The 27,251-nt window shown below is 44.7% G+C and overlaps 1 protein-coding gene across 5 annotated transcripts in view; it reads right to left on the reverse strand.

Annotated features, from left to right (window-relative positions):
* The window catches only part of MYLK (myosin light chain kinase), a 359,252-nt gene that overhangs the window by 191,877 nt on the left and 140,124 nt on the right, over nt 1-27,251 (reverse strand). For all 5 annotated transcript variants that reach the window (XM_053251749.1, XM_053251736.1, XM_053251728.1 and 2 more), the window contains 6 exons: nt 26,837-27,002; nt 25,066-25,231; nt 13,734-13,770; nt 12,235-12,797; nt 10,497-10,700; nt 8,503-8,637 (listed from right to left, as the gene is read on the reverse strand). In XM_053251749.1, the coding sequence (XP_053107724.1) occupies nt 8,503-8,637; nt 10,497-10,700; nt 12,235-12,797; nt 13,734-13,770; nt 25,066-25,231; nt 26,837-27,002 (1,271 nt within the window). The remainder of the gene's footprint in view (nt 1-8,502; nt 8,638-10,496; nt 10,701-12,234; nt 12,798-13,733; nt 13,771-25,065; nt 25,232-26,836; nt 27,003-27,251) is intronic.

Consider the following 27,251-nt stretch of genomic DNA (forward strand, 5'->3'; position numbering starts at 1 on the left):
AACTTATTCCAGAAGTTATCTTAGTATGGTAACTAAGATAGGTCAAACTCATATTTTGGATATTTTTCTAATAAATCAGTATGTTACTCATGATTTTTCAATACAATTTCTTTTTTTCCCAGGAAGTCAGAGCCCCCACAGCAACTCCTTAGTGTATACAATTTATGACCAGAAACTAGAACACAGGTTTGGAATAAATCTTCTCTGTCTCATGGAGTCAAAGACCAACAAATTTGCAGTGCGTGTCTCAACTTAATGTGAACAATTCTGTTTCCCCACAGGAATGCTGAGTCACAGACTAGGGCAAAAGGATTGAGATTCATAAAATATAAGAACTCATGATGGAGCATGATAGAAAAAAATCTAGTGCAGTATCCTATTTTTACAGTGCCCAATTCTAACCAGATGCCCTTTGAAAGCTCACAAGAAAGAAACACTCCTCTCCCATAATTGAGTCCCAGCAACTGGTATACTGCCTCTGAACCTGCAGATAGCATACAGGAGAACCTTGTTCCTCGCCTACTATCGCGAGTAACGGAACTGCAAGTAACGAGGCATTAGGTCTATGGGGAAAGGGGATTAGGTTCCAGGGTGGAGGGGGAAAAATATTTAAAGCCCAAAAAGAGCTCCCAATTGGGCCAGAACCTACTCTGGCATTCTCCATGTGTCACCCACGTGCTCAAGAATTGTGCTCAGAATGTGTCACCCACGTGTCACCCAAAAGGACAGAATGTCCCCCAAACCCACCAAAAATTGTGGGGGATGTCCACTTTCCCCCAGAAATGAGACACAAAATGGCTCCTCCCATCTCTTCCTGGCTTCCTAGAAACCAAATAGCGGCTGGAAGTGACCTCCACAGTAACTTCCAGCCCTCTAAGAACTGTAGGTATATGGTGTTTAACCCAATAGTATCCACGGATACTAGAAATGGGTATCAAGAAGGCACCCCATGGATACACGGAACTGCGAATAGCAGTTCCGCAAATAATGAGGTTCTCCTTTATAGCCATCAGTTCATACAAAACAAGCCAGACTGATTGGTCTTGTATGAATGTGTCTAATCCCCTTTTAAAGCCATCTAAGCTAGTAGCCATCTCTACAACTTGTGGCAATGAATTCCTTTGATTGATTGTGCATTGTGTGAACAACTACTTCCTTTCAGCTGTCCTGAATCTCAAATCTCAGATAAATTATTATTTATTTATTTATTCAATTTCTATACCGCCCTTCCAAAAATGGCTCAGGGCGGTTTACACAGAGAAATAATAAATAATTAAGATGGATCCCTGTCCCCAAAGGGCTCACATTCTAAAAACAAGATAGACACCAGCAACAGTCACTGGAGGTACTGTGCTGGGGATGGATAGGGCCGTTACTCTCCCCCTGCTAAATAAAGAGAATCACCACATTAAAAAGGTGCCTCTTTGCCCAGTTAGCAGGGGCTTGAAATATATTTGCTTGAAAGTAAGGCATGGTCTACACTTATAACAGAACAAAGTGGTAGAGTGCTGCGACAGTAGAATGGACCTAAACGCTTCAGACTTCATGTGGGAGATAATTTGTAATGCTCCTGTAATCTCAAGTCCGCCTGCACTGGGGCCCATCTACCAGGCAAGGTGAGGCAATGTCTCATGGGGTGCCTGTGCCACTGAGTTGAGAGTGCCATCTACCTCATGGGTGTTGCCTCACCTGCCTCCTGCTGCTGCTCCCTGGCTCCTCGCCACGCTCGCTTACTGTCCCGCCCCCTACCTTGTATCCTGACCCAGCCCCCTGATGCCAGCATTGGGAGATAGGGCAATCCTTGGCCTTGCTGGCAATACCCTTCTCCATTTCCTAGTTGTCTTACCTTCCGGGCATGTTGGCATTTTAATTTGCAGGCCAGTAATGCAGGTGGCAGTGAGGGAGACGAGAACAAAGCATTTAAGTATGGAGTGGCAGCCTCCTCGCATTGCCACTGCTTCACTAGCTGGATTGCTTTCTCTCTCACTTTCTCCTCCTTGGGCAGACTTGGGCAGCTCTGTTTCAGGGGCAAAAAAAAGTGCACTAGTCTGTTGGTGGAGAGCATAAGGGGGAAGAAAATGAGAGAAAGTGATCCAACTAGTGAAGCAGCAACAATAAGCAGAGGCCTCTGCTCCAGCCTAGGAGCTCCATCTTCACCTCCCTTGCTGCTATTGCCACTGACCTGCAGTTTAAAAACCCTGGGGTGCCCAGAAAGCAAGACAGCTAGGAAACGGAGCATTGGTCACTTACTGGGAAGGCTTCTTCTTGCAGCTGCATCCGAGGACATCTGAGTGGGTTATCCTCTCTACGTGGTTCAAGGTAGGACTATGTAAATTAGACAAGAGCCTTTAAGAGCTTGGGGAGGATAAGCCCGCCCAGTTCTTTTAGGCCAAGTAGCAAATAGAAACAACCTTTGAAAGAATGCAAAAAATGGGGGGGAAACCAGAGGGGGGAAATCCATCACCTAAGGTAACAGAACTCTGTGCATAATAACAAAAAAACTTAACTCCCAATTTCCCATGAGTGGGTGCGCGGACTCCTAGGGTGGGGCCAGATGTCCTGTATGCAGGTGCAAGAAGAAGCCTTCGCAGTAAGACCAATGCTCCGTTCTCTGCAGCTACATCCGAAGACATCTGAGTGGGACATACCACAGCTCTATAGCCACTGATTGGGAGGGACACTCACACCTACTCAGGGGAAAGCACCTGCTGGAAGACCTGTCTGCCAAATGATGCCTGAGATGTGGCGTATGAGTCCAGCTTATAATGCCTTGTGAATGTAGAGGGCACCTTCCACATAGCAGCCCGACATCTCTCTTGAACAGGAGCATTCATGGAAAATGCCACCAACATGGCAGCTGCACTTGTGGAGTGTGTCAAGATCTTAGTAGGTGGCCTGATATGCTGAGTTTCATAAGCCAATGAAATGCACACTTTTATCCAGTGAGCGATGGTAGTCAAGGAGACAGGTTGTTCCACTGATGTTGGTAAGAAAGAGACGAACAAGGACTCAGTGACCCTGGATTGCTCCGTACACTGCAGGTACCTCTTGAGACATCTGTGTACATCCACCTTATGCCATGCCTTCTCTGACTGATGGACAGGGTTAGGACAAAAGGAAGGTAGAACTATGTCTTGTGACTGAAGGAAAACTGAAGGTACCTTTGGTTGTACACAGGGGTCAGGAACAAGCCTGACTGAATCCCTGGAGAGAAAACAGAGATTCTTGTGGACAGATAAGGCCCAGAGCTCCGATACTCTGCATGCAGATATTTCTTGAGATGAACGACCTCAAAACAGTGGTACACCTGCTGGTAACCTCCAGACTGGATTACTGCAATGTGCTCTATGTGGAGCTGCCCTTGTATGTAGTCCAGAAACTACAGTTGGTCCAGAATGCAGCAGCCAGGTTGGTCTCTGGGTCATCTCGGAGAGACCATATTACTCCTGTACTGAAAGAGCTACACTGGCTGCCGATATGTTTCCAGGCCAAATACAAGGTGTTGGTTATAACCTATAAAGCCCTAAACAGTTTGGGCCCTGGGTATTTAAGAGAATGTCTTCTTTGTCATGAACCCCACTGAGATCAGCTGGAGAGGTCTGTCTACATTTGCCACCGGCTCGTCTGGTGGTCACTCAGGGACGGGCCTTCTCCGCTGCTGCCCTGAGGCTTTGGAATGCACTCCCTAGTGAAATAAGAGCCTCCCCATCTCTGACAGCTTTTAAAAAGTCTTAAAAGTCACATATGTTCACCCAGGCTTTTAATTAATTTTATTTTAATGGTTTTAATGCTATTTTAAAATATTTTTTAAAGAATTTTAAATTGTTATAATATTTTAAATTTTGTTTTTGTTTTAACTAATGTTTTACTTTCTGTTTTAATTTTGATGTAAACCACCCAGAGATATGGTAAATAACTAAATAAATACAAACAAACCAACAAACCAAACTGCCACTAAGAAAACCAACTTTATAGTCAAAATCCTGAGGGGTATGGTACGTGACGGCTCAAAAGGCGGACCCTGAAGCACTTTGTGTAGATCCCAGGAGGGAAAGCAGTATATTGTAGGAGAAGACAGAAGAGTCTCACCTCTAACACTTCAAATGAGGATGAGACTGCAATGATCCTCTGGAAACACGGCTAATGAGTCCCACCAGGGAGGTTGCCTGGCATTTTAACATGTTTGGTCGCAACCCTTTTTTGAGGCCCTCCTGTAGAAGTTGAAGAAGGTGATTCATAATGGTCTCACCCCCCAGAACCGGGTTCCTCGCAGCCCAACGAAGGAAGGCCCTCCACAGACACTGGTAAATCCCATTTGTGGAGGGATATCGTGATGCCAAAAATGTGTTCAACACTGAATTGGAGTAACCATGTGCCCTCAATATGTGCCGCTCAGTCTCCAGGAGGCTAGCCTTAACCAGCCTGGATCCTGATGATGAACTGGCCCTTGAGATAGAAGGTCCGATGTTATGGGTAACCTAACATGTTTTAAGGTTGACAGGTGTGCAGTTCCATGAACCAAGGCCTCCGTGACCAATATGGGGCCACTACTATGACCTCCGCTCACAGAAGACAGATCCTTCGAAGCAGATGACTGAGCAGAGGAGTTGGTGGGGGCACATGTAGTGGGGCATGTGGCCAGGGAGCCCATAGGGCATCCACTGCCTCCTCTTGCCAGCAGTGAAACCGCATGGAATAGCGTGGTAGTTTCGCATTGTCAGTTGTGAAGAGGTCGATCTTCAGACTGCCGAAATGAGATGTAATCAGATGGAAGACCAACTATTTGAGTTCCCACTCCCCTGGTTGGAGGTCTTGACAGCTCAGCCAGTTTGCCACCGAGTTCCAGTCCCCCTAAACGTGGTGTGCCATGACAGACAGTAGGTGCAGTTTCACCCAGTGCAGTAGTAGAGTTGCCTCCAAGTGCAACAATTTTGATCTCGTCCCACCCCCACCCCCCTGCCTATTGACATGGGCCTTTGCCTTGGTGATGTCCATCTTCACCTACCTACACGTGATGGCTCTGCAGGGTGGGTTGAAACAAAAGGAGTGCCAGCCTGAATGCCCTCAACTCCAGCCAGTTGATGCTGAAAGTCTGTTCTGCGGAAGACCAAGTTCCGTGGGCTGACATCTGGAGACCATGCACTCCCCAACCCCAGTTGCTGGCATCCATCATTGCTGTCACTCAGGGAGGGTCTAGGAACCCCTTGCCTCTCTGCAGGTTCATGAGGTCCATCCACCAATGTAACAATTGCAGTACAGACACGGGTACTTCAACCAACTTGTCTGACTTGATTGCAATGTCCTGATGGTGAGGCAAGAGAAACCACTTGAGTGGGTGTAAGTGGAAGTGGACCCAGGGCACCAAGTCCAATGACACTACCATCAGTCCCAGGAATCGTGCCAAGGCTGCTAAAGAAACAGCCCTATCGTTCATTACCTGTAATACTGCCATTTGTAATGTCTGGAGGCACCCCTAAGGTAGAAACAGTCTACCTTTGTGAATCTATTAAAATGCCCAGATGCATGAGCTGATATGAGGGATCTAGATGGCTCTTCTCGTGGTTTATCAGGAAACCGTGGTTTTCCAATGCTTATAACGTTGCCCTGAAATCTTGTCGAGCCGCTTGTAATGTTGGAGATTTGATAAGCAAATCATCTAGCTAAGCGTATACCCGGACCCCCTGAAGGTGTGTTATGATTGGCATCAATATCTTCGTAAATATGTGTGGAGCCGACGATAGGCCAAACAGCAAAGTTCGGTACTGACATGAAACGTAGCAGATGACAACTCAGGATGAATCAGGAAACGGAGGTAAGCCTCGAGGTCAACTGAGGCCACAAAGTCCAGGTGCTGAAGAGCCTCAGCAATCGACCTCAGGGACTCCATCCTGAATCTACGTTTCTTCACCCAGTGATTTAGGTACTTCAGGAGTCCAAAGGGAGTCATCCTTTTTGGGTACGATAAAGAGCATAGAATAGATGCCAGAATCCTGGTGTTCTTGTGGAACCAACTCAATGGCCCCAATATCCAGCAGATGCCTGAACGCTTACTACAAGTCCTTGTGGATTAGATTGACCAGATTGGTTGCCCCTTGCCTCCCACACAGTCAGAGCTCACCAAAAGCTGCGGTCATTCCATGGCTGCCATTGCCACCCTGCTCAATCTCACTTGTAGGGCCACTGAAATATTGTGTGGACAAGGAGCCTCCGCTCCCTCGTTTCGTGCCGAAATTAGGGCCAAATCCCTGGTGGTACTGGTGTCGGCTACACAGGTCCCTCTCATCTGGGCAAGGCTCCCGCTTGTGCTGGGGCCCGCCCGCAGCACTTCCTGATGCTGATCCTTCCTGATGCTGATCCTGATGCTGATCCTTCCCACTTGGGAGTCAGAGCACTAACTGGGCTGTTGCGGCACAGGTGGAGCAGCTGGGAGCGAAGCTGAGGCTAGACCCAGACCGCCCGCATCTCCTCCACGCACCGCTGCTCTGCTCTAGGTCTCACAGCCGGCAAGCAGGAGACCCAGTGCAGCGTCTACTCGCTCTGCCCAAATGGCGCTGGCAGCCCTGAGCTGCTTAAGGAGACCTTCCTGGTTCCTCCCTTTTGGCATCAAGATATGCCACACATGTCTGCTCTGCTCCATGGAGTGGCAAAACGCAGGGAGAGAACCAGGGGTGAAACTACTATTAGGCAAGGGGAGGCAGCTGCCTTGGGGCCCCCACGCCTCGAGGGGGCCCCCAGAGGCAAGTCACATGACTGTATATTGTGAAGTGTGTGTGTGTGTGTGTGTGTGTGTGTGTGTGTGTGTGTGTGTGTGTGTATCAGCGAGGGGCCCATTTTAAAATTTTGTCTCTGGGCCCACTCCAGCCTTGTTACGCCCTTGGAGAGAACAACACAGGGAGAAGGAGCAAGGAAATAGGGCTCTAGCCTGGAGATGAAGGAAGGAGAGAAACGGAGGGGAAAGGTAACTCTTTTTTTAAAGGGGTACAGAAGAAGTGGAATATCTTAAAATTTAAAAGAATTAGAACGAAAAAACAGAAGAACGATCAGAATAGTAGAGAGAAAAAGAGTTCTGCCATGACTAAAAGAACTGGGTGGGCTTATCCTTCCCAGGTTCTTAAAGGCTCTTGTCTAATTTACATTGGGCCATGTGGAGAGGATAACCCACTCAGATGTCCTCAGATGTAGCTGGAGAGAATGGGAAAGTGTGGTGACAGTAAGGGAGGCAGGGTTGGCCCCACTCCCTGATGGTGGTACCCCTGTAAGGGGGCAAAGGGCCAGCAGCTTCTTGGTGTTGACCCAAGTGGTGGGAGCCTTAGCCATAAGGATCACCCTGCTGGATCAGGGCCAAAGCCCATCTAGTCCAGCATCCTGTTTCACACAGTGGCCCACCAGATGCCTCTGAGAAGCCCATAGGCAAGAGGTGAGGGTATACCCTTTCTCCTGCCGTCACTCCCCTACAACTGATATTCAGAGGTATCTTGCCTCTGAGTTTGGAGGTGGCCTACACCCCTCAGCCACTGATACACCTGTCCTCCATTAATTTATCTAAGCCCTTCTTAAAGCCATCCAGGCTGTTGGCTGTCACCACAACTTGTGTTAGAGAATTCCATAGGTTAATTATGCGTTGTGTGTGAAAATTACTTCCTTTTGTCAGTCCTAAATTTCTTGGCAATCAGTTTCATGGCCAGTGCTATCCCTGCAAACAGGAATCCACAACAGCTGAGGAAAAGGCAGGATAGAACCTTTTTAAAAAAAAATTGGCAGGCAACTTTCCACATGGAGCAGAATTCTAAAAACCAAAAGGATTCTGCCATCTGGTCTCACTTTACCATCTCAGCACTCTTCCAACTCATTTTCCTGAATGTGTTGATCAAGTCTCAATGCATTCACCAATTTTAGTGGGACTCTACTTCTACATGCACTTATATGTACAATCCTCCACATTTAATAGACGGGGAAAGAGGTGAAATGGGACAATGTCATATTCACCTTGGTCAGTAATAAATCAGTAAATTGTTGTCTGTTCATACAAAATCCAGATTTCTAAAAGTCTGCAGTCTCTTACCACAACACATAACCTTAAAGGCCAACAGCAAGGGGAAAAGGTCACAGTTCAACCTTGTCACAAACGACCCCTGCTGGGCACTCTGAAAACTGCAGCAAATCCATTTTCTTATTTCCTCCCAGAATACCTGATAAGACCATTCAAACCTAAGGACAGCCGCCTCCTTCTCTTTGAAGCAGTAGTTCTACGGGGATCAAGTGTAATCTTCTCACAGACAGTTCAGGTGCAGAGACTGGTGATCTGCCTATTAAGGACTGGTGATGTTATGAACCCCCACCCCTGAGTCCTGCTATGCTGCCTCATCGTGACTTGACGGCACTTAATCAAATCAGTGTTGTGAATATCGTCTGAGTTTACAGAGCATATGAGCCGTTTACAGAGCAGGAGAGCAGCTGGAGTACAGGTGCTTCTTTATGTGTGTTTTTCTGACCAAGACTTACCGTTGAGGAGCCAGGTGATCTGAGGCACAGGGGTGCCCTCAACTGAACAATGAAGCACAAAATCCTGCCCTTCACTCACACTGCAGGATTCCAATACACTGGAAAAGTGGGGAGCAATCTCTTTCACCTTAGGTCCTACAAATCAGAGAAATATAAAAACATTTAACAGGGCATTAAGTTGAATAAGGCATGTTATCTAATAGCAAGAAAGTGTAGTAAACACATGAGGTGTCTCTTTTTAGGGGTGATATTTAAATTATCTCAGCCATTTTTCAGTGGATCTGCACCAAATTTGGAAGGTGGTGTCTCCTATCACATAGTAGATGTCTGCATGTGGCTATGCAGAGTTGACAGATGGTTTTGATTTTTATCCAATAGAATGTTCAGGGCTTACAGTGGCATAATGTTGAAAGAGCTCTTCCTCATTATTGTAGATTGCCAACAAAACTATAGTAACATAGCTAATTACTGTATTAGTAACACAACTTCAGCACACCTATATCAGATTGGGAAATTCATTCCTACAAAATGTGCAGAAGGAAGGAAGAAGCAGGATTCTTGCATGTGTGTTATAAAAAGACCAAGCAACATTTCACGAATGTGACTGACGCTTTAACACCACATTGTCAAGCCAGATCACCATTAGTCAAAAATTAGTTACAATTAGGTTGTAAATTTATGATTCAAGGGACTATGTACATTGCATTCAGATATGACGTTATCCTGACAATGGTTCACACATAGCACAGAACCTACCTGCAAAGCCAATAAGCAACTTGTCTGTAACCACTGTCTGTAACACCAAGGCAGGCACTTGAGGTTCACACGGAGAATCAAACCAACAAGCATAACTAAGATTTGAAGCTGGCTTGCCAAACCAAGTGCTGCTAGCTCTGAGGTCATGCTATACCTACATCCATACACTTCATGAACCTCTGGCTTATTCCAGGCTCATTTACTTTGTGGTTGGATTCTTTTGGGGTGATTGTTATTAGGTGGGAATCTAATATATATCTCCCTTGTTGGTTGCTGTTTGTTGCAGGCGAATCAGCTCCTCTGCAATCCAGACCTACGGCTGTGAGGTGGCTGACATAAGGAAGGCTTGCCCATACCAAAGGGTAGCACAAGGCAAGCTGAGATAGCGTTTAAGGTCTTGCTGGGAAGTGCAGACAGTGGGCATACCTCTGGCTCACCTTGTCTACTTCCAACAAACTGAGATATATGACCATCTGCAGTGCCAATATCTTGAGCTGGGGAACCACGGGTTCTCTGCTATGTGTTAACCTGGTCAATCTCTTTTCTGTTGTAAAGTGATCTCAGCAGAGGATGTTTCCAGTGGAGAAGGGAGAGGAAAGACACTTCATAACCAACCCTCTCTCCCAGAAATTCTGTCCCTACCCAGTGTATCCCATTGACACACTGCCTTTGTTAACCTGGTCATGCAGGTCTGAGATTGCTTAGAGAGAGAGAGAGAGAGAGAGAGAGAGAGAGAGAGAGAGAGAGAAAGGCTTTGTCCAGCTGCTTTGAAAGCTTCAGCTATAAACAGGTTACAACATTTTAAATAAATAGAAGTTTAAGAACTAGGAGAAGGTAGGTCTACAAAAATGGAGCAGCTAATGAAAATTAGGTGTAGTAATCTGAACAGCTTGTGTGGCATCATTAGAAAGGTGCATCCACTGTACATGGTTGGTTACTCAGAACCACTGAACACAGTCCCACAGTATTCAATGGGGCTTACTCTCAAGTAAGCATGTATAATATTTAAGCCTCTTAATTATGCAAACCAAAACCATTGAGTGGTCTGGTCAAAACCAACATTTCCCTAAAGTCCAAAAGGTGCTATGAAGCCATCAGATATTACATCATGAGGTTGAATGTACATCTTTTCCTTCTTCCATATCAGGAGACAATAACCCATGTTCTGTATTAGCCAAGACCTCAAAGCAACCAAGACCTCAAACCAGTGCAAATTAAGCAGCTATAGAAGTACTTACTTCTTACAGTTAATATCCACCTAGTTGAAGCTTGGCCACTAGCATTGGAGGCTGTACAACAATAAGACCCACTGTTTTCCAAATTGGTTTTTTTCAGGCACAAGCAATGGATCCCATCCTCTTCATATATCTGGACTCCGTCTCCTGCTTCAATTTGGGCTCCTTCTTTGAACCATTCAACATTTGCCTTGGGCCTTCCTGAAACTAGTTATTGAGAAAAAATATATTTGCCTTTATGGTTTCAAAATGTCCTTAAATCATACCCCCCCCCACACACACACACAAATGTGGCATGAGTTAACAACATAAACATATGAGAGTCCTGCTGGATCAGGCCCAAGGCCTATCTAGTCCAGCCTGTTTCCCACAGTGGCCCACCAGATGCCTCTGGGAAGTCCACAAGCAGGAGAAAAGGCATGTCCCCTCTCCTGCTATTGCTCCCTGCAACTGGTATTCAAGGGCATCCTGCCTCTGAACCTGGAAGTAGCCTACAGCCATCCAGACTAGTTGCCATTGATAGACCTGACCTCCATGCATTTAAGAATATATGAGCAGTAAAGTTACTGTTTGAACGTTTTCACTTGAAAAAAACAAATTTGAACATTCTTATGAAAGTTGTGAAGGCAAGAATGACTTGGGTGGAAAACACCCCGGAGTACAATAGTTGATCCTTAATTGCAGGCTTAAAACATGGATTTTTCCCCTTCATATTTTAACTAGTGCCAAGGTCATTGCTGATATTATTATAAAAAAGAAGTTCTGGTAAGAACTAATCTGCCTACTTTCACTATTCCTACAACTGGACTACATTTGGTCCAAATTGGTTAGGCAGTCCACAAGTTAGCCCACTTGCGCATCAAACATTCACATAGCTGCAAGCTTGAATCGGGGTGGAGGACATCATCACAAACTACGCCACTGAGGTGTCGCTACAACTGTAGCAAATTTAGTTCATATTGGCCCAGGCATTACGAAGTTGAGGGCAGGGAGGCACCACACCCACACACATATACACACACGGAATGTTGGGTGATTTCATAAGCTTACGTTCTTTAAGGAAAGTAAGTTAAAACAGTGTGGAATTCTCAAGCCACTGGAATATTTTATTTATTTTTCTATACCTTTTATTAAGTAAAACTGTTGTCCTCATTAGGCATTCTCAAAAGTCAGATTAAAAAAAATCAAACAGGTTTGATTTTAATTCACTTAAAACACTTTAATTCAGGAAGGCTACAATCCTAAACGCACTTACTAGGGAGTAAGGCTGCTGAACACAGTGGGACTTAGTCCTGAGTAAACAAATACTGGGCTTTACTAACCAATACTTAGGTTTTAACAACCTAAAAACACTGGCCGCCCTATACATCCAAATCATCATTTTTCCACCTCAGCCATATCAACTGAACACTTTGGTCTAATCAACATAATACAGCAGAATGATGTGATAGAATCCTGAGTGGGCAGAGTGGACTGTACCACTTCAGATTGCAGGTGGGAAATACGGTTTCTGAATGTTCCCCCATGTAAAAAGGGAAAGAAAAAAAGTACACCAGGGAGAGAAGTTTAGCCCAGCCTCTTTGTTGTGCCAGTTTCCTATTTCTATGAAGCAGTCTGTACGTGAAGGGTCACCTACGAAAAATGTGACATCTGCAGTCTAAAGGTACAATCTGTTCTACCATCTCATTCCCACCTAACTATGCTGCAAATAGATGAAATCTTTCAGCTTCCGTCTGTTTACCTTTACATCTGAATACAACCTCTTCTCCTTCCAGTGCTTCTTGACTTTGAGGGCGACTCTCAAACTGGGGAGGGATTCCCTGAGGCTCCCTCTTGACCTCTATGATACTTTTCTTAAATCCAACACTTTCGTCCAGTTCCTTAGTCCTCAGACCACCAAGCCTGGTAGAAGTGGAAGCTTGCCAACTTGGCGTCAGCGACTGCTTTATCCTTTGTCCATTCTCTTCCTGTCTGGGACAAGTTGCTTTCAATTCTGCCTTTCGTTCAGGTTGTACTTTAACAGACTGTAGAGTTATGGTGCTTGAAGTTGTCTGCAGAACCCGATAACCTCTCCCTTCTTTAGGTGGTTCTGTTTTAGGTTCCTTCACCTGGTCTAATCTGTTCTGCTTGGCTTCTTGGGAAGAAACAATGGACGTCTCTTTCTTCACTGCTGGTCTTTCTTTGGATTCTAGCAAAAGTTCTGTTGTAGTAGATTTGAGTGCTTTCACAATCCCATTGCTGGAGGCCTTTCTGAACTCTGAGGTTTCAATAGCTTTGGTTGTGATACTGGATTTTGTTGAGGTGCTAAAAGAGAAACTTGTTTTTTAAGAATATACAACGATTTGTAGCAATGCACTTCTTTCTACAAAACCCTTGACAAATACTAGCAATTCAATTAAAGCAGTCTGTACTGTGCCAAAACTTTCTGCGCCAAATACTTCTTACATTCAAAGCCCTCTTCAGATGTTAGGAAGGGAAGATGCTGTACTTGAGCAAAGCATCCTGAGAATGCACTCTCAAGTCCCACACTGGCACTAACATGCTCAGAAGTGTCACCCCTGTACTGAACACACTTTCACAGTCTGCAGGGACAAACGCTGTAAGTGTGAAAAGTTTCTTTCCATCATTGGAAAGTTGATACATAGGAACATAAAAGCTACCTTAAACCGAGTCAGCCCATTGGTCCATCTACCTCAGTATTGTCTACTACTCTGACTGGCAGTGGCTTTTCAAGGTTTCAGGCAAGAGTCCCTCTCAGCCCTACATGGAGATGCCAGGGACTGAACCTGGGACCTTCTGCATGAAAAGCAGGTGCTAGCTATGGCTCCAGCCCTGTTGCCTTAAAACATTCAGCTCTTCCTAAGCTTAATGGGTGATGGGATTTATTTTTTTAAATGTGGATCAAACAGAAATCCACCATGCAATGCACTTCGACACTGAGCCAAGAGTAACTCATGCGCCCATTACTATCCATTCCTATGCCACATTTGCTCTTTCGACTAAAGATATTCAGGCAAATACGAGGGAGAGCAAATGCTAATTGTTCCAAACAACCTTTTTCTGAACCCCTTTCAAGAAGCCAGACAACCCACCATAGGAGACCTGCTCCAACCAGTAAAACTGACTCAGAGCAAAGGACCTGTTGACAAACAGACAGCATACTGAACTTTCAAATCAAACAGTATTGTTTATTTTTAAAACAATGAAAGTCAAAATTAGGGGGAGGTTGAAGAAACATACCAGAGAGGACGAGCAGACCCCTCTCTCTTTCCAGAACCTGAGATAAAGAGACATTAAAGACATCATAAAACATATACTGCAATATTAAGCTGAGCACATAACTGAGGTTCTATCTATGAGAATTACAGTTGCTAAGAAATTTCATTCACTTTTTTGAATCAGTTGAACACAATTTATTTCTAGTTTTAAGTATCTCACTGCCCAGCCTAAAGGATAAGACAATTACAAGTGAATTATTTCTGGATATATATGGAAAAAGACGATGTCCATAGGGACATGTTGATTGGAATTTTCAGTGTTACAAAAGGTGAAAGACTTCAAGAGAGCCTACTGTCTAAGGCATTTCCTATTTTAACACATTTCTTAGTGCTTTTTTGTTTCATATTACAATGTGCAAAAATATTTAAATATTTCTGGAAAGAAACAGTATGGAGCTACCTGATGCATTATTGTGGATGTTTTACAGAAAGCAGTCACAAGGAAAAACTGTGTACATTCCTGTGAAGATCATACTTGTGTCTATTTTCCTCTGTTCACAAACCCATGAGAAATTATGATTAGTAGTAATTTTCTGCACCAGATTAACTCTCAAACATGGTTCATAAAATCATGCTCTGTGCAACAGCAATATTATTAAAATAGCTTCCCTTGAAATTAAAGTAGTCCAGCAACCCGAGAGCATGGTCAAGGACCACCAAAAGGTAACGTGACATCCTCTATGTTGCTCTATTACTTCAAGCGGCATATCAAAGCTAGAGATGGGAGCAGCTCCTTCTATTCTGAAATGTCTTGGCATTGTCATTCCTTTCTGGAATGTCTTGGGAAACTCTGACTATTATATTTGTGTTTTATTATACTGTATATGTTTGGACTGAATACTCTGCTTTTATAAGATGGTTGTGCACTGTAATAAAAATGTAATTTAATCTTGGATAACTTTTGAGTGGATTAAGGATTTCAACCGGAATTCTGGTTGGGATGGAATTGAGCCTCATCCATTAAATGATCCTTATCAATGATTAGTTTTCCATTTCTTTTATTTCAATTTAATTGTATTAAATAAATATCAGAAAGGGCTTTGTCCACATATATAAAGTTCACTTTTGAACAATGGGCATATAAAAACTGAAAATGGTGCAAAAGATATAAAAGACCTGTGCCATACACTTGAAACAATTAAAATTTAGCAAAACAAAAAATCCTCCTCTCTCATTGCCTCATCATGCTGTGTGTTTGCACAGTGTAACAAGAGTACGTTTGACTGTTGAGAGGAGGAAAGTAATTTCAGACACACTGATAGGGGTTTAAGTTCTGTTATTCCTTGGAGTTGTACATTTCACTTGCCTGTTGACTTCCATCCTTCAACATTAGCCCTGTAGGCATGCACTGCCCTTTTGGTTTCGAGTGTATTTGAGAAGCAGAGCTAAACTCTCTCACATGAGATAATGATTCAAGACCATTTACGGCAGCAGCAGCAGCAGCAGCAATATTTTGGTGTTTTCATTCTATCTCAAACAGATGAGTTCCCTTCCCCACCTCCCTAGCCTTTGTGTTTAGAACCCAATTCTTTTTCTGTTCCTAATTTTGCTAGTGAATTGTCACTAACTTTACTGGCTTTAAAAGAAAAGGCATACTTCGTGGGACAGACATCTCTGATCTGCAAATCTAAAGAGGGACTAACTTTATTTTATTTATTTATTTATTTTTACATTTTATATCCTGCTCTTTCTCCAAGGAGACCAGAGCAGTGCACTACATATTTGAGTTTCTCCTCACAACAACCCTGTGAAGTAGGTTAGGCTGAGAGAGAGAAGTGACTGGCCAGCAAATATCATGGTTGAATGGGGATTTGAACTCAGGTCTCCTCGGTCCTAGTCCAGCACTCTAACCACTACACCACGCTGGCTCTACTAGTCCTACTAGTATAGCCTTTGCCTCTTCAGACAAATGCTGTAGTTGTGGTCAGCAGGGGATGGGGCTGCAAAGGGTGTGTTAGCGTGAGACAGGACTTGCCAGGCAGCATTGTAACCATGTACACTATACATGGTTTCAACAATGCTTGAACAGACTTCTGGTACAGGGACAGCATCCAAGCCAGAGAGTAAAAAAGGACAGCCCAGCAGCTCCTCTGTTGCAGAAGACAGCCACAGGGAAGCAAGTTCCACAGAGCCTTTGTTCCTGCCTGATTTAATTAAATTTTCAACCCATGAATTAGCAGAGCTCAACCAGAGCTGAGAAAACATCTCAAACACAAGGTTTTTCAACCATGGCCAGAGTCAGGGCAAAGTACCCGAGGACAGTTGCAAAGGGGCACTGCTGATGACTATTCTAACATCTTAGAGAAAACTAGGCCCAGCCAGCTGGATAGCCCTGCTCTCTTTAACACAGTGGTGGATGCAGATTTGTTTTATTCTTGGTGGGTTAGCAGCAGCATTCTATATGCTGCCTGCTGTGTTTTACTAGCCACAATGCCCCAGGTAGTGACTATGTGTGGCATTGGAGAGGGGAAGTCATGGCAGGTGGGAGATAGGAAACTGCCTGCCAGAACTCACCTTACCCCTCAAACCTGGTGTCAGTCCTGCTTTCAGTCTATGAAGTCCATAAGTCCACTAGCTCAGAGAAACCCATGTAATGTCAGGTTGCTTACCTGTAACTTGGGTTCTTCTAGTCGTCATCTGTGCTCTTACATGATTGGGTTTTGCGCCTGTGCAGAGACCTCGTTAGAGTCTTTCCAAGCTGAAATTCCTTCTCTCTGAAATGGGCAGTAGTCCCACCCCACCGTAGTATTACGCATGTGCCCCAGTTGTCGTCCTCAGTCAATGAGTCCAGTGACCTAAAAGACTAAAAGGGGAAGATGGGTGGGCGTGTAAGAGCACAGATGACCACTAGACGAACCCAAGTTACAGGTAAGCAACCTGGTGTTGTTCAGCGTGGTCTCTGTGCTTTACACAACTGGGTGCATAGCAAGCTGCACCCCATGCTAACCTTACCAGGAGGTGGGACATCATGTGAAGAGTGACTGTAGTACAGTAGTGCTGAAAGCGGCATCCCTACGAGAGCGGATGTCTAAGGCGTAGTGTGGCATAAAGGAGTGGGTTGAGGATCACATAGCAGCCTGGCAGATGACATCCAGAGGGATGGCTCAATCAACAGCGATCCAACACAGCCGATGCCGCCATAGCCCTGGTGGAGTGCGCCATCAAAGACAAAGACAGTTGCTTCTTTGCGATCTGGTAACACAGCTTGATGGTACCGAGGCCTGTTTGCCCCAATTGGGGCCCAAATGTGAAAGGAGCAGGGCCAGAGAAGACCGCCAGTCTGTTGAACAATAGACATAGAAAGCCAGAGCTCTCCTAAGGTCTAGCGTGTGTAGGCAACGTTGGGTGAGCTTCCTCCGGATTGGGAAAGAACATTGGTAGAGTGAGAGGCTGTGAGCGGTGAAAAGAGGAGACGATCTTGGGTAAGGAGGAGACATCAGTGTGGAGCACCACCTTGTGGAAAATCAGGTTAAGGTGAGTCTACCCAGAGGGCCATCATTTCACTGACTCGGTGAGCAGAAGTGATGGCCACTAGGAAGGCTACTTTACAGGAGAGGAGATTGTCCAACGCAGAGACCATGGGATCAAATGGGGACCCCATCAAACAGGTAAGAACAAAGGAAAGGTCCCAAGAGAGGGCCATAACAGGGGCATCAGGTATCGGTTTAGGAGCCAGTTGAGCAGTAGAGGGAGGCATGGCCCTGTTAGGCCGCCTAGGCACCCAGGTGGATGACTGAGGCAGGGAACAAGGGTGGTCCCTAGAGGCAGCTGCATAATTCCACTGGTCCAGCTGGGAATGGCATTGGGAAAAGTCCCTCGGGAGGGGGGGCTGCCAGGTGATATTGTAAAGGTCCCATTGTCTCTGGCGACACAATGGTTCTGGTTGATAGGAGCGATAGGCTAGTCTCTTATCTCAGTTAGAATAGTACTGGTAATGTAGGAAGACTGGCCGCAGCGGGTCGGGAGGAAGCCTGCCGGGACTGATCTGCTAGTCACCCTACGGGAGTGTGGGTACAGAGTCACAAATTCACCTTGGAAACCAGCCCCTTGGTGCCTGAGCACAGAATCGTAAGAATGCTCTTGTTGGTCTCCTTCAAGGTCTGAAGCGTCCTCGGGATCGTAAGCGACGTCCTCAGTTTCTGAGAGCACATAATGGCGACCTTCTGTTTCAATCTCTTCCTCGGTATTGAGAGCCTCTGCGGTATCAAGACCTTCCTCTCCTTCCTCAGGGTCGGGGTCAGTAGTGAGCATCTTGGTACCTACAGTTGGATCCAAATGGAGCAATCCCAGTTCTGACTGTCTGGTCAGTTTGCACTTCTTCTTGGGCTTAGCTGAGGCTTCCTGAGAAGGTAGCTTCCGTTTAAGAAGCTGAGCTGCTTCCTCCGACTGTCGTGGGTTCTTCTTTTTCTTAATCAAAGAAGTGGATCCTGTTGAACCCGACGGCTTTGGGGCTGAGGAAGCAGGGCCAGCGGAGGAAGTTGTGGAGGTGGTTGGGACCAAAACAGCCATTTTAGGAACCATAGGCTCTGAAACTTTCTGGGGAGCGGGAGCGGCCGCGTCTGTGGGCAGAGAGGCAGGCGTAGAGGGCTGTAAGCTCGAAACTGGAGGAGAAGAGCTCACCATTATTTGCATGGCAGGAGTTTCCAAAGGAGGAGCTGCTTCTCAGGAAGATTTAAGTGCCTGCTCCCAGAGCCAAGACCTAAGGCGGGAGGCACAATTCTTCCTCGCTTGCTTGGTGAACTTAGCACAATGGGAGCAAGCGTCCACCTTGTGTGCCTCACCAAAGCAAAATAGACAGCAGTTGTGTCCATCAAGGGAGGGAGGTTTAGCCCTACACCGGACACAAAAATTGAAAGTGACCTTGCTGGCCATAAGCAAGACAGAGGCCTAAAAGCCGCGCCCGAAGGGGCGGGGGGCGGGGACTGCGAGGAGGAAAGTAAAACACAAATTGAAAGGAAGATAAAATTGAACTGAGAAAAAGAGAGAAGAAGCAGCAAAATATAGGAAATAAAAAAGGAATGTTTGTTTGTCTGCTTTTCAGCTCAGAGCAACTCACAGAGATGTTGAGCAGTCGATGGATGAAGAAAGACTGAAGAGGATGGCTGAGGCACATGCGTACTACTCCAGAGGGGGCTGGGCTACCGCCCATTTCAGAGAGAAGGAATTTCAGCTTGAAAAGACTCAGACGAGGTCTCTGCGCAGGCTCAAAGCCCAATCGTGAAAAGCACAGAGACCACGTCGAAGAACCAGGAGAGAGAGGGAAAGGAGTTTATTCAGGGGTGGGGGGGGATTATTTTTCCTCACACTCTGCAAGTCATGAAAACAAGGAATGAAACCCAGGACTTGTTTTCTAGAAAAAGCTATGCCAGAGCTCAGGGCTGTCGCAAAGTACCACCCTAAGGCCAGATATGTGGGAACTTTTTACCATGGACTACAGTAAGGAACACACACCTTGCACCTTATTTATTTAAGGCAATTATAACACTTTTCAGACAAATCTCACACAGTGGTTTATAACAAATTATTAAAAGAATAACCCCATTCTGCTTTGCATCTGGTCACTTTATATTGATCCATTATAATGGGGAAATCCTCCTCTCTGAAAACCCCAAATCCAAAAAATGACGACCAATGTATTATATAAGAAGAGAAAGGCCAGCCTACTTTAAAGAGCATTTTAGCAAAATATATATATTTTTAAAAAAACGTTGTGAAGGAAAGAAAAGCTGCATCTTAGCTGAAAGATGATCAGATAAGACTAAGAAAGTGTTTGAAACCTCAGCTGTCTGTACAGATGAAGCAGCCTTATATGATCCTGTCAGATTAAGAGGCCATTTGCTCCCCTTTCCAGTAGAAAAACAAGCAGGGACAAAAACAATTTGGAAGGACTTTATCTATACAAGAGGTCTACATGGTTTTGCTTAAAACAACAATAGCTGATTGTGTAACTGTTTACTTCTTTTATCTGATTTTGAAGGGTAGTGAAAATAACTTACAGATGAAGAGCTATAACATCAGTTGATAAAGACAAGTATGCTAAATATATTTTTCTTATATAATTTATAAAAATAAGTTATTTGTACTCTAAGCCTTGGGCATGGAAAACTCCAAGAAATAAACTGCTGAAGTGGCAACCAAACTAGCACTTAAAGTTAGATGAGGAAAAACAGCCAAGTACCTGAGCGTATTGCATAAGGGTCAGTGTTGGAACTGGAATGGAGGATATCCCCCATCCTCAAAGGCCATGAGGAAGTTTCTCAGAGTACAGAAACTTTGACCTGAAAACATGTGGTGGAGACAACTGTTTCCACATCTTTCCAGAAAGGAGGATAGTAGAGGAGAGGCCAAGGAACTCATACTATCAGGTCTTGAAAAGATCACCATCAACCTGGGAGAGCTCAATTGGGATAGCCCTCCCCGCATCTTCCAGAGGCTACTTAAGGAGATGTGTGTCTTGAGGGTGAGGCAAGAAAGAAGTAGCCAAGGCTAAGAAGTTAATGTCATCAGCTCCTACAGAAGTCAATGGCCTGAGAAAATTCTCAAAGGGCCAGTTGGGACAATATTTTTCAGGCCCATACAAGTGAAAAGGAGACATGCTTTGAGATATCTTTTGTGGATATCCCGATGCCGTCCTGGCACACTCCTTTACTGGGTATGGGGACAATAGTCCAAACCACCTCTGTACTCACATACACTCCAAAAATACACTAGTTTAACCTAGTTTTTGGAGGGCATCTAGATGAGTGGTTCAGCTGATCCACCTCCCTCCACACAATAAAGGAACATACTGGGAGGGCACTTAGGACATCTACAAAATATGTCACTACAGGTGTGCTCTTGTGTGCTCTTTTTAACCCCATAGGCCTGTTCTGAGGGAGAGGGGAACCTCATCTGAACCAGACCATAGAAAATGGATATGATTTTCCTATATGCATCACTGGCCGTATTCGATGCTGACATAAGTGAACTTTGACATTTGCTGGCAATCACTGACTTTTGCCCGGACCAGGGGGACTCAACAACTAAAGTTTGCTTGCTCTAGTTAATTTGTGAAGATGCTTTCTTGATTTTTGAGTCATGTTCTCAGGAATGACATGAGCTATGCTTTTTGCCAGTTTCACAGAAACACTGTGTTACGGGCTATGCTATTCAAAGCCTCCCTTTAGCTTTCTCATGGCTTGGCTACTTGGCGACTACCAATAAGCACTGCTCTGAGCTCCTCGGAGGAAGAGATGGGTAGAAGTGTAAAAATAAATAAAATCATTAGGCAATTAAAGCAGATGATTCCCGAAGCTATTTGGATGGTTAGCTCACACCTAGCTGCAGTGTGGGAAGAAATCGTGATTGGTGTGCAGTTGGGAGTGGCCTAAGAGACCTGGAAAGGAGGCAGTGTGAATTTGCCAGAAGAAAAAGCTATACTTTCTCGAAGAGTGTTTGGGGGATGGACACTACCTGTCAATGTGCCTGCTTTCTTCCTAATCTGCTTAATGTTTATATTTGTAAGCCAATCTATTACAGAAATATCTTCCTTCCAAAGGAAATGATTTAGTTGGAATGTACTTCCTACTGTTATATAAAGTGGGGAATGTGCAACAAAGTGTTATTTCCATGTACTAACATGTGGGCCTGTGCATGTCGGTAAAATCAGAATTCTAATGTCGGAATTCCCTGCCCCCACCACCAGGAGGCATTAGGCTGTGGGGCAAGTGCCCCTGGGTAGTGTCCTGGCCTGAGAAAAATGCCCCTGGGTAGTGTCCTGGCCTGAGAAAAATGCCCCTGGGTAGTGTCCTGGCCTGAGAAAAATGCCCCTGGGTAGTGTCCTGGCCTGGGGAGCAGCCCTACGTGAGACTCCAATCCCCAGAAGCCTGCACATTTTCCCAGCAGCAGGCAGGCTTCCCAGGGAACCATTCTGCATTCCCTGCTCACTCCGAACCCCTGATCATCTCTGCGCCACCCAGCCACCCCCATGCCAGTGATGGGTGGGAAATTAAAGGGCTACCACCACCAGAATGCTACCCAGGGCACTTGCCCTGCGGTTTAATGCCTCCTGGTGGGGGGGCAAGCAATTCCAATATCGGAATCCCAATTTTACCAACATGCACAGACCTGCTAACATATAACTAACAAATGCTGCCATTAAACAGACTTTAAATCATGATCATCGCTTACAGCCCCTCTCCCCCATAGTGCCACCTCTGACTTAATAATGCACCCGTGGATGAATTGGGTGCAGAACCCATTTCCAAAAGGCCTGAATGCAAGGCTGTGCTGGCAGCACCACCAACCAAACTGGCCTGTAATTCCAAATATCAAGAACTTGTCATATGCTGTGATGATTTGGCAAACACTGGTTTGTCCTTTGACCTTCAGGGTACAAATGCTTCCTAAAAGGATGCCACAGTTTGCAAAACAAGCCCCTTGTTATGCTACAGTTTAAATGTCAGCATGGAAAATAGTCTATTGAAGGATTTACTGCAGAGACAGACAGAGGGCACACATTCCACTGTGTCAGAAACAATCTGCTTGTTAGCATGATATACAGGGAGGTTTCAGACATGGGCCATGAATATTAACTTTTTCTAGATTTATCCCTTTCTCTCAAGATTTCCTCAATTTAAGCCCTGCAACTTTGGGGGTAATGGTTTCACGTATGGAAAAATAGACTAGATCATGGAGGACAGCAGAGATCACAACGTTCTACACCTGCATAATACCATTCTCAAATGGTACTTTCCCCACCACCTTATATGAAACAGATGGATTTGAGAAGAGGGGGGGAAAGCTGATGGATGGAACCAAACACATGTATTTCAGTCTTTGGTTCTCATCCTTTAACAGAGATGGCATAAGAGGGTCGGGGGTGCAAATGCTCATGCTACAAATTGCCTCCTTATCCATTTGCTTCTCCTGTTCAAATGAGAGGCAAAACTTGCAACTGGCAATAAGTAGGCAGATATCTTCATTGACTACTGGTCAAGGGCCAGTACGCTGTAGATGACCTCATCATCTAGTTTGTGTTTTATTCTTACTTCAAAATAGCATCTATGAGGGGAGGCACAACCCAGATGGGGACTGTGGTGCAGAGGTAGGGATGTTTAACCCTTTACTTTCATGCCATTTTCCCAAATCTCAAACCCACCAAAGCTGCTGTGGGCCCCACTGCAACAAATGGCACCTTTGGGAGTAAGAAGTTTGTGGGTGGTTTCCTTGGCAGGGCCAATATCCCCTACCTTTGTCCTTATCCACCTTAGGCCTTTGCATGACTGCTATTTTCAAGTAATAACAAACCACAAACTAGATGCAGCATTTAAGCATAACATCTAGTTTGGCCCTAATTCTATGAGTAGCTGGAATTGCAAGGCCATCTATGGTTTCCCTGTGTTAATTATTGCAGGAGTAAAATTGCTTAGGAGTCTCCTGTTGTAACTGATAAGCATGAGCAACTAAGAGAAACACCACACAGAAGATAGGCATATTTCCCATTTTTCACACATGCAAGAAGATAGTAGTGATGAGGTAGCTTGTAGACTGGCTTCTGCTTTGTTCTGTGAATGCATAGGACTGAAGGACCAAGGAGATAGCTTGGTTTCAATCAAGGTCTAAAAAGGAGAGTGGTAGAGAAGAGAGGAGTTAGAGCGTGTTGGTGCTTCATCAGGTTCTGTCTTCCCCCTACCCACCCCCATTCCCATCACCAGAAAATTCGGCGAATTATGGCACGTATTAATGACTTTACCATACCAACACTGTTAATGCTCTTGGTCTTATACTTATTGTACAATGCAAAAGGCATTTATTCAAATGGAATACCCAATGTATGTAGGACCACAGGCTTGGAAGATCACCTTGTCCCCCTGGCTCCATTTGATTGATGCTTTGGGAACAATCAAACCTGATTCTGTGCAGTTCTCACCCTGGCTCCCAACCAAGGTTAAAGATTAGTCAGAAGGAAGAAAGTGGAGAGAAGTATCAATAGGAAGACAAAACAGACAGCAAGGGAGACTCAGCCGGTATTAGGAAACAGCTTTGTTATGAAGAAATATTATAGCCCAACATGTTTTAAATAAAGACTCTTCTTCAGATACAACTTTATTCTATCCTGCACAAGAAAAAGTTCCTTCTGATGTCTCCTAGATCAGGCTGAAGAGCAGCAGGCACTGGCTGACATACCATGTAAGGGTGCATCAGCCAGTAACGCTTCGTGCATGCAAGTTGTGCAAGTCACACTAATTACACAAGCATTACACAAGGCTAAGTCCATTGGATGTAGCTGTGTTTGGCTTTCTTACTTTGGACTTTGCATGCCAGGATTTCGGAGTTGCCATCCTTTTCTCCAGCAGGACTCCTTCAGCATCTGTGTCCCCAGCACAGGGACAGAGTGATGGGGAACTCTTACACTGTGGAGTTTTGGCTATCCATTATGAAGCTATAAAAAGGTATAGAAACCCTCCAAGGACACAAAAGGAGGTGACAATCTTGTGTGTGAGTCAACACTTTTGATCTGATCTAACCAAGGAATTTATGAGGTGATATACGAGATAAGGCAACTTCTGTGCACCAAAAGGTGCTACAAGTGTTGGTCATAGCATATATGTATGGATTGCTCGTTTTAGAAGTATTTATATACAGGCACAACCTTGCACTATTGGCCTTCTGTAATACATGATTCAGTTAGTCAGTCAGTCAGACAAACATACACCCCCTTTGCCTCACTCACACACTCTCCCACCCACACACCCTAACATTTTGTTTTCTGAAATTATGTCAGGAGCCAAGACAAGACATTCAATATTACTTTATAGTTTCTAATAAAGACGCACTGTACAGCCACCACCCTGATCTCATGGTAGTGCACATTTAAAAAAATCCCCAGAGCAATACACCCACAGGCCTGAGGAACAAAGAAACTGGTCAATGTATCCCATTGGCCTTCCTATGTATTTGGAGAGTGGAGGAGGAGGAGAAACCCATACATTGGTCAATAAATTATATTTGAAATCACATATGCAGTATTTTCACTTGCAGAAATTAAATGTGTTCAAGATTTCCAACATGACTAAATGAGGAGAAAGAACACGGAAAGATCCAGGCAGTTCTTTCCAGAGATTAAAATGAAAAGGCTTTTTAAAATCTAAGGTTGAACTGTACGCATGGACCTATATTTAACTGTCACTCTGAAGAAAGCAAAAGAAGCAGGGGGGGAGAAGAGGACAAATGGGGAGGAATTGGCTCAACTCTTGGAAAACTTTGAGCTGGCATGCCTGCATTCTTTCCCTTTTAGTCTGTTTTAACCATACCTTGAACCATGAGCTCTGCAGACACAGAAGCCTTCCCAGCACTATTCATCACAGTGCAAGTATAAATTCCAGCGTCGGCCAGCTGAGCATTTTGGATCTCCAAAAACTGGATGCTTGCTTTCTCAAATATGTTGAAACGATCATTTTGCGGCACCTGAATATCACCCTGTGTGCACAATAAAGAATAGCATAAATTTACAGATTATATTCATCCAGGATCCACCACCATTAATTTCTGGCAAATTAACACTTCCGAAGCATGTTTTATATCCTACCAAGCTATATCCAAGCTATCAGACCTCAATCATTCCAGATATTTGATTTATATCAGGGATTAAGGTGTACTCATAATACAGACATTTCAAGTTAACCTAGGCTTAAACTCAGGGCTCTATGAATTCTACAATTTTGCATTCACAGACCTTTTCACCAAATTAGAGAGTTTGAACACCATTCTGTTCTTCCGGACAGTTGAGTATTAAGTTCTGGAAGCTGCCACCTAGGTAGGCACTCATTTCTGCCCCCTGCCCCGACTCAGAACCTAGCCCTTGAATAATTATTTCCAAATGCCATGTCCGGGGGGGGGGTCCTCCAGAGAGTCTACTACAAGGGGGAGGCTGTCTTTCTCCGCCGCCCCATCTCCCAGTTTCCAAGGTGCATCTCTTTAAATCAAGACTCCAAGTTAAGCAGAATACTTCCTATGCTGCTCAGCTCTAAGGCGTGTTTTAAATTGTGTGTACAGGAGTTGACACCAGCTTGACGGCACACTTGTCCTTTACCCTGGAGGGTGGGAGGGGAGGGAACCCCCCCCCCGGACTATCTTGTGGGGGTTGGCATTTGCTCTTTACACCACTTTCCCTAGGAGTCCCCATTCAGCCCCATTTTAATTAATGGAGGCCAGAAGTTCCATTATACTGAACTCGTTGTGTTCAGATGCTGCAGGGTCAAAAATCGAGGACTGGGAGAGGAAGCCAATCCCATGCAGGTTCTCCAAGAAGAACTGGCTTTCCTGCTACACCCTTGATTCTGTACCAGCAGTTTCTGAATTTCCCCCTTATTTAATGATATGGAACTCAACTGCATTATAGAGCAAAGGAACCAGAAATTCTTCTCCAAACAGAATTTAATGCAAGTTGGAAAATAATTCAGGGGCTTAAAGTTCATCCCTTCTGGAAGGATGGACTTTAGGAAGCCGCACCATTTGTTTATGTGCCTGGCTCAAGAGTTTTACCAGCATTCCTACCTCAGACTACACACTTCTTTCTGGAAGGTAAGCTGGTGAGGATTGACTACTTAAAAAAAAAAACAAACAAAAAAACCTAGCTCTGAACTTTCACTGTGGGACGTGGTATATATCTAAATAGATGGTCTTGTGATATGTTCCCACAGATTCTCCTCTTATCTTGTATGTAATGTATGGATAGACACATGGCTCATTCCAAATTAGACACAATTACGTCCATTGAAAACGTGGGGTGGGATGGTATTCCTCCCAGCTTCAAGTATGGTGAGTAGGCATTCTCTCACCACAGGTCTCCCATTATTTTGGATGGACTGACTTAATTTTTATGTCAGGCTCTGACACATCTCACTACAATCTATATATTGTTTGATCCAGAAAATACAGTCTCATAAATGATGATCCAGTGATGGATCAGAATTAACTGCGGCTAAAGTAAAGATGCTACAAGTTTGAAACATACAAGAAGAAGCCTTCAGTCTCACCGGCTTCAGAGACCACCAAGGACAATATTCTCACAGACAACCCTACCTTGGACCAAATGACTTGAGGCTGAGGTCGCCCTGTTATCTTGCAGGAGAATTTACCAGTTTGTCCCTCTCGCACAATGACCCGGTTTGGTTTTGTAGCAAACTTGGGTGGACATTCACCCCAGATGCTTGGCCGTTGCTCCACGGGTGGAACAGAAAGTCGACTACTGGACAAGACACAATTATCATCAAAAGTTCAGGATATTATATTGTTTTTAAGAGTATTACCTTCCTACTGCAATGTTCGAGTGATAAAACAAGGTTAGACAATATGGTGCCCCTCTCTGTGAACTGGTTCTCAGTTATAGTTTTGTACTTTGGTACAGAGAACATTGTATATACTTCTTATGAAATATGAAGGGCACATGTGGGTAAAATTGGGCACATGTCCGTTGAAAATACTAAGCAGCAGAGGC

This window comes from Hemicordylus capensis, chromosome 1 (assembly GCF_027244095.1).
Source record: "Hemicordylus capensis ecotype Gifberg chromosome 1, rHemCap1.1.pri, whole genome shotgun sequence".
NCBI lineage: Eukaryota > Metazoa > Chordata > Lepidosauria > Squamata > Cordylidae > Hemicordylus > Hemicordylus capensis.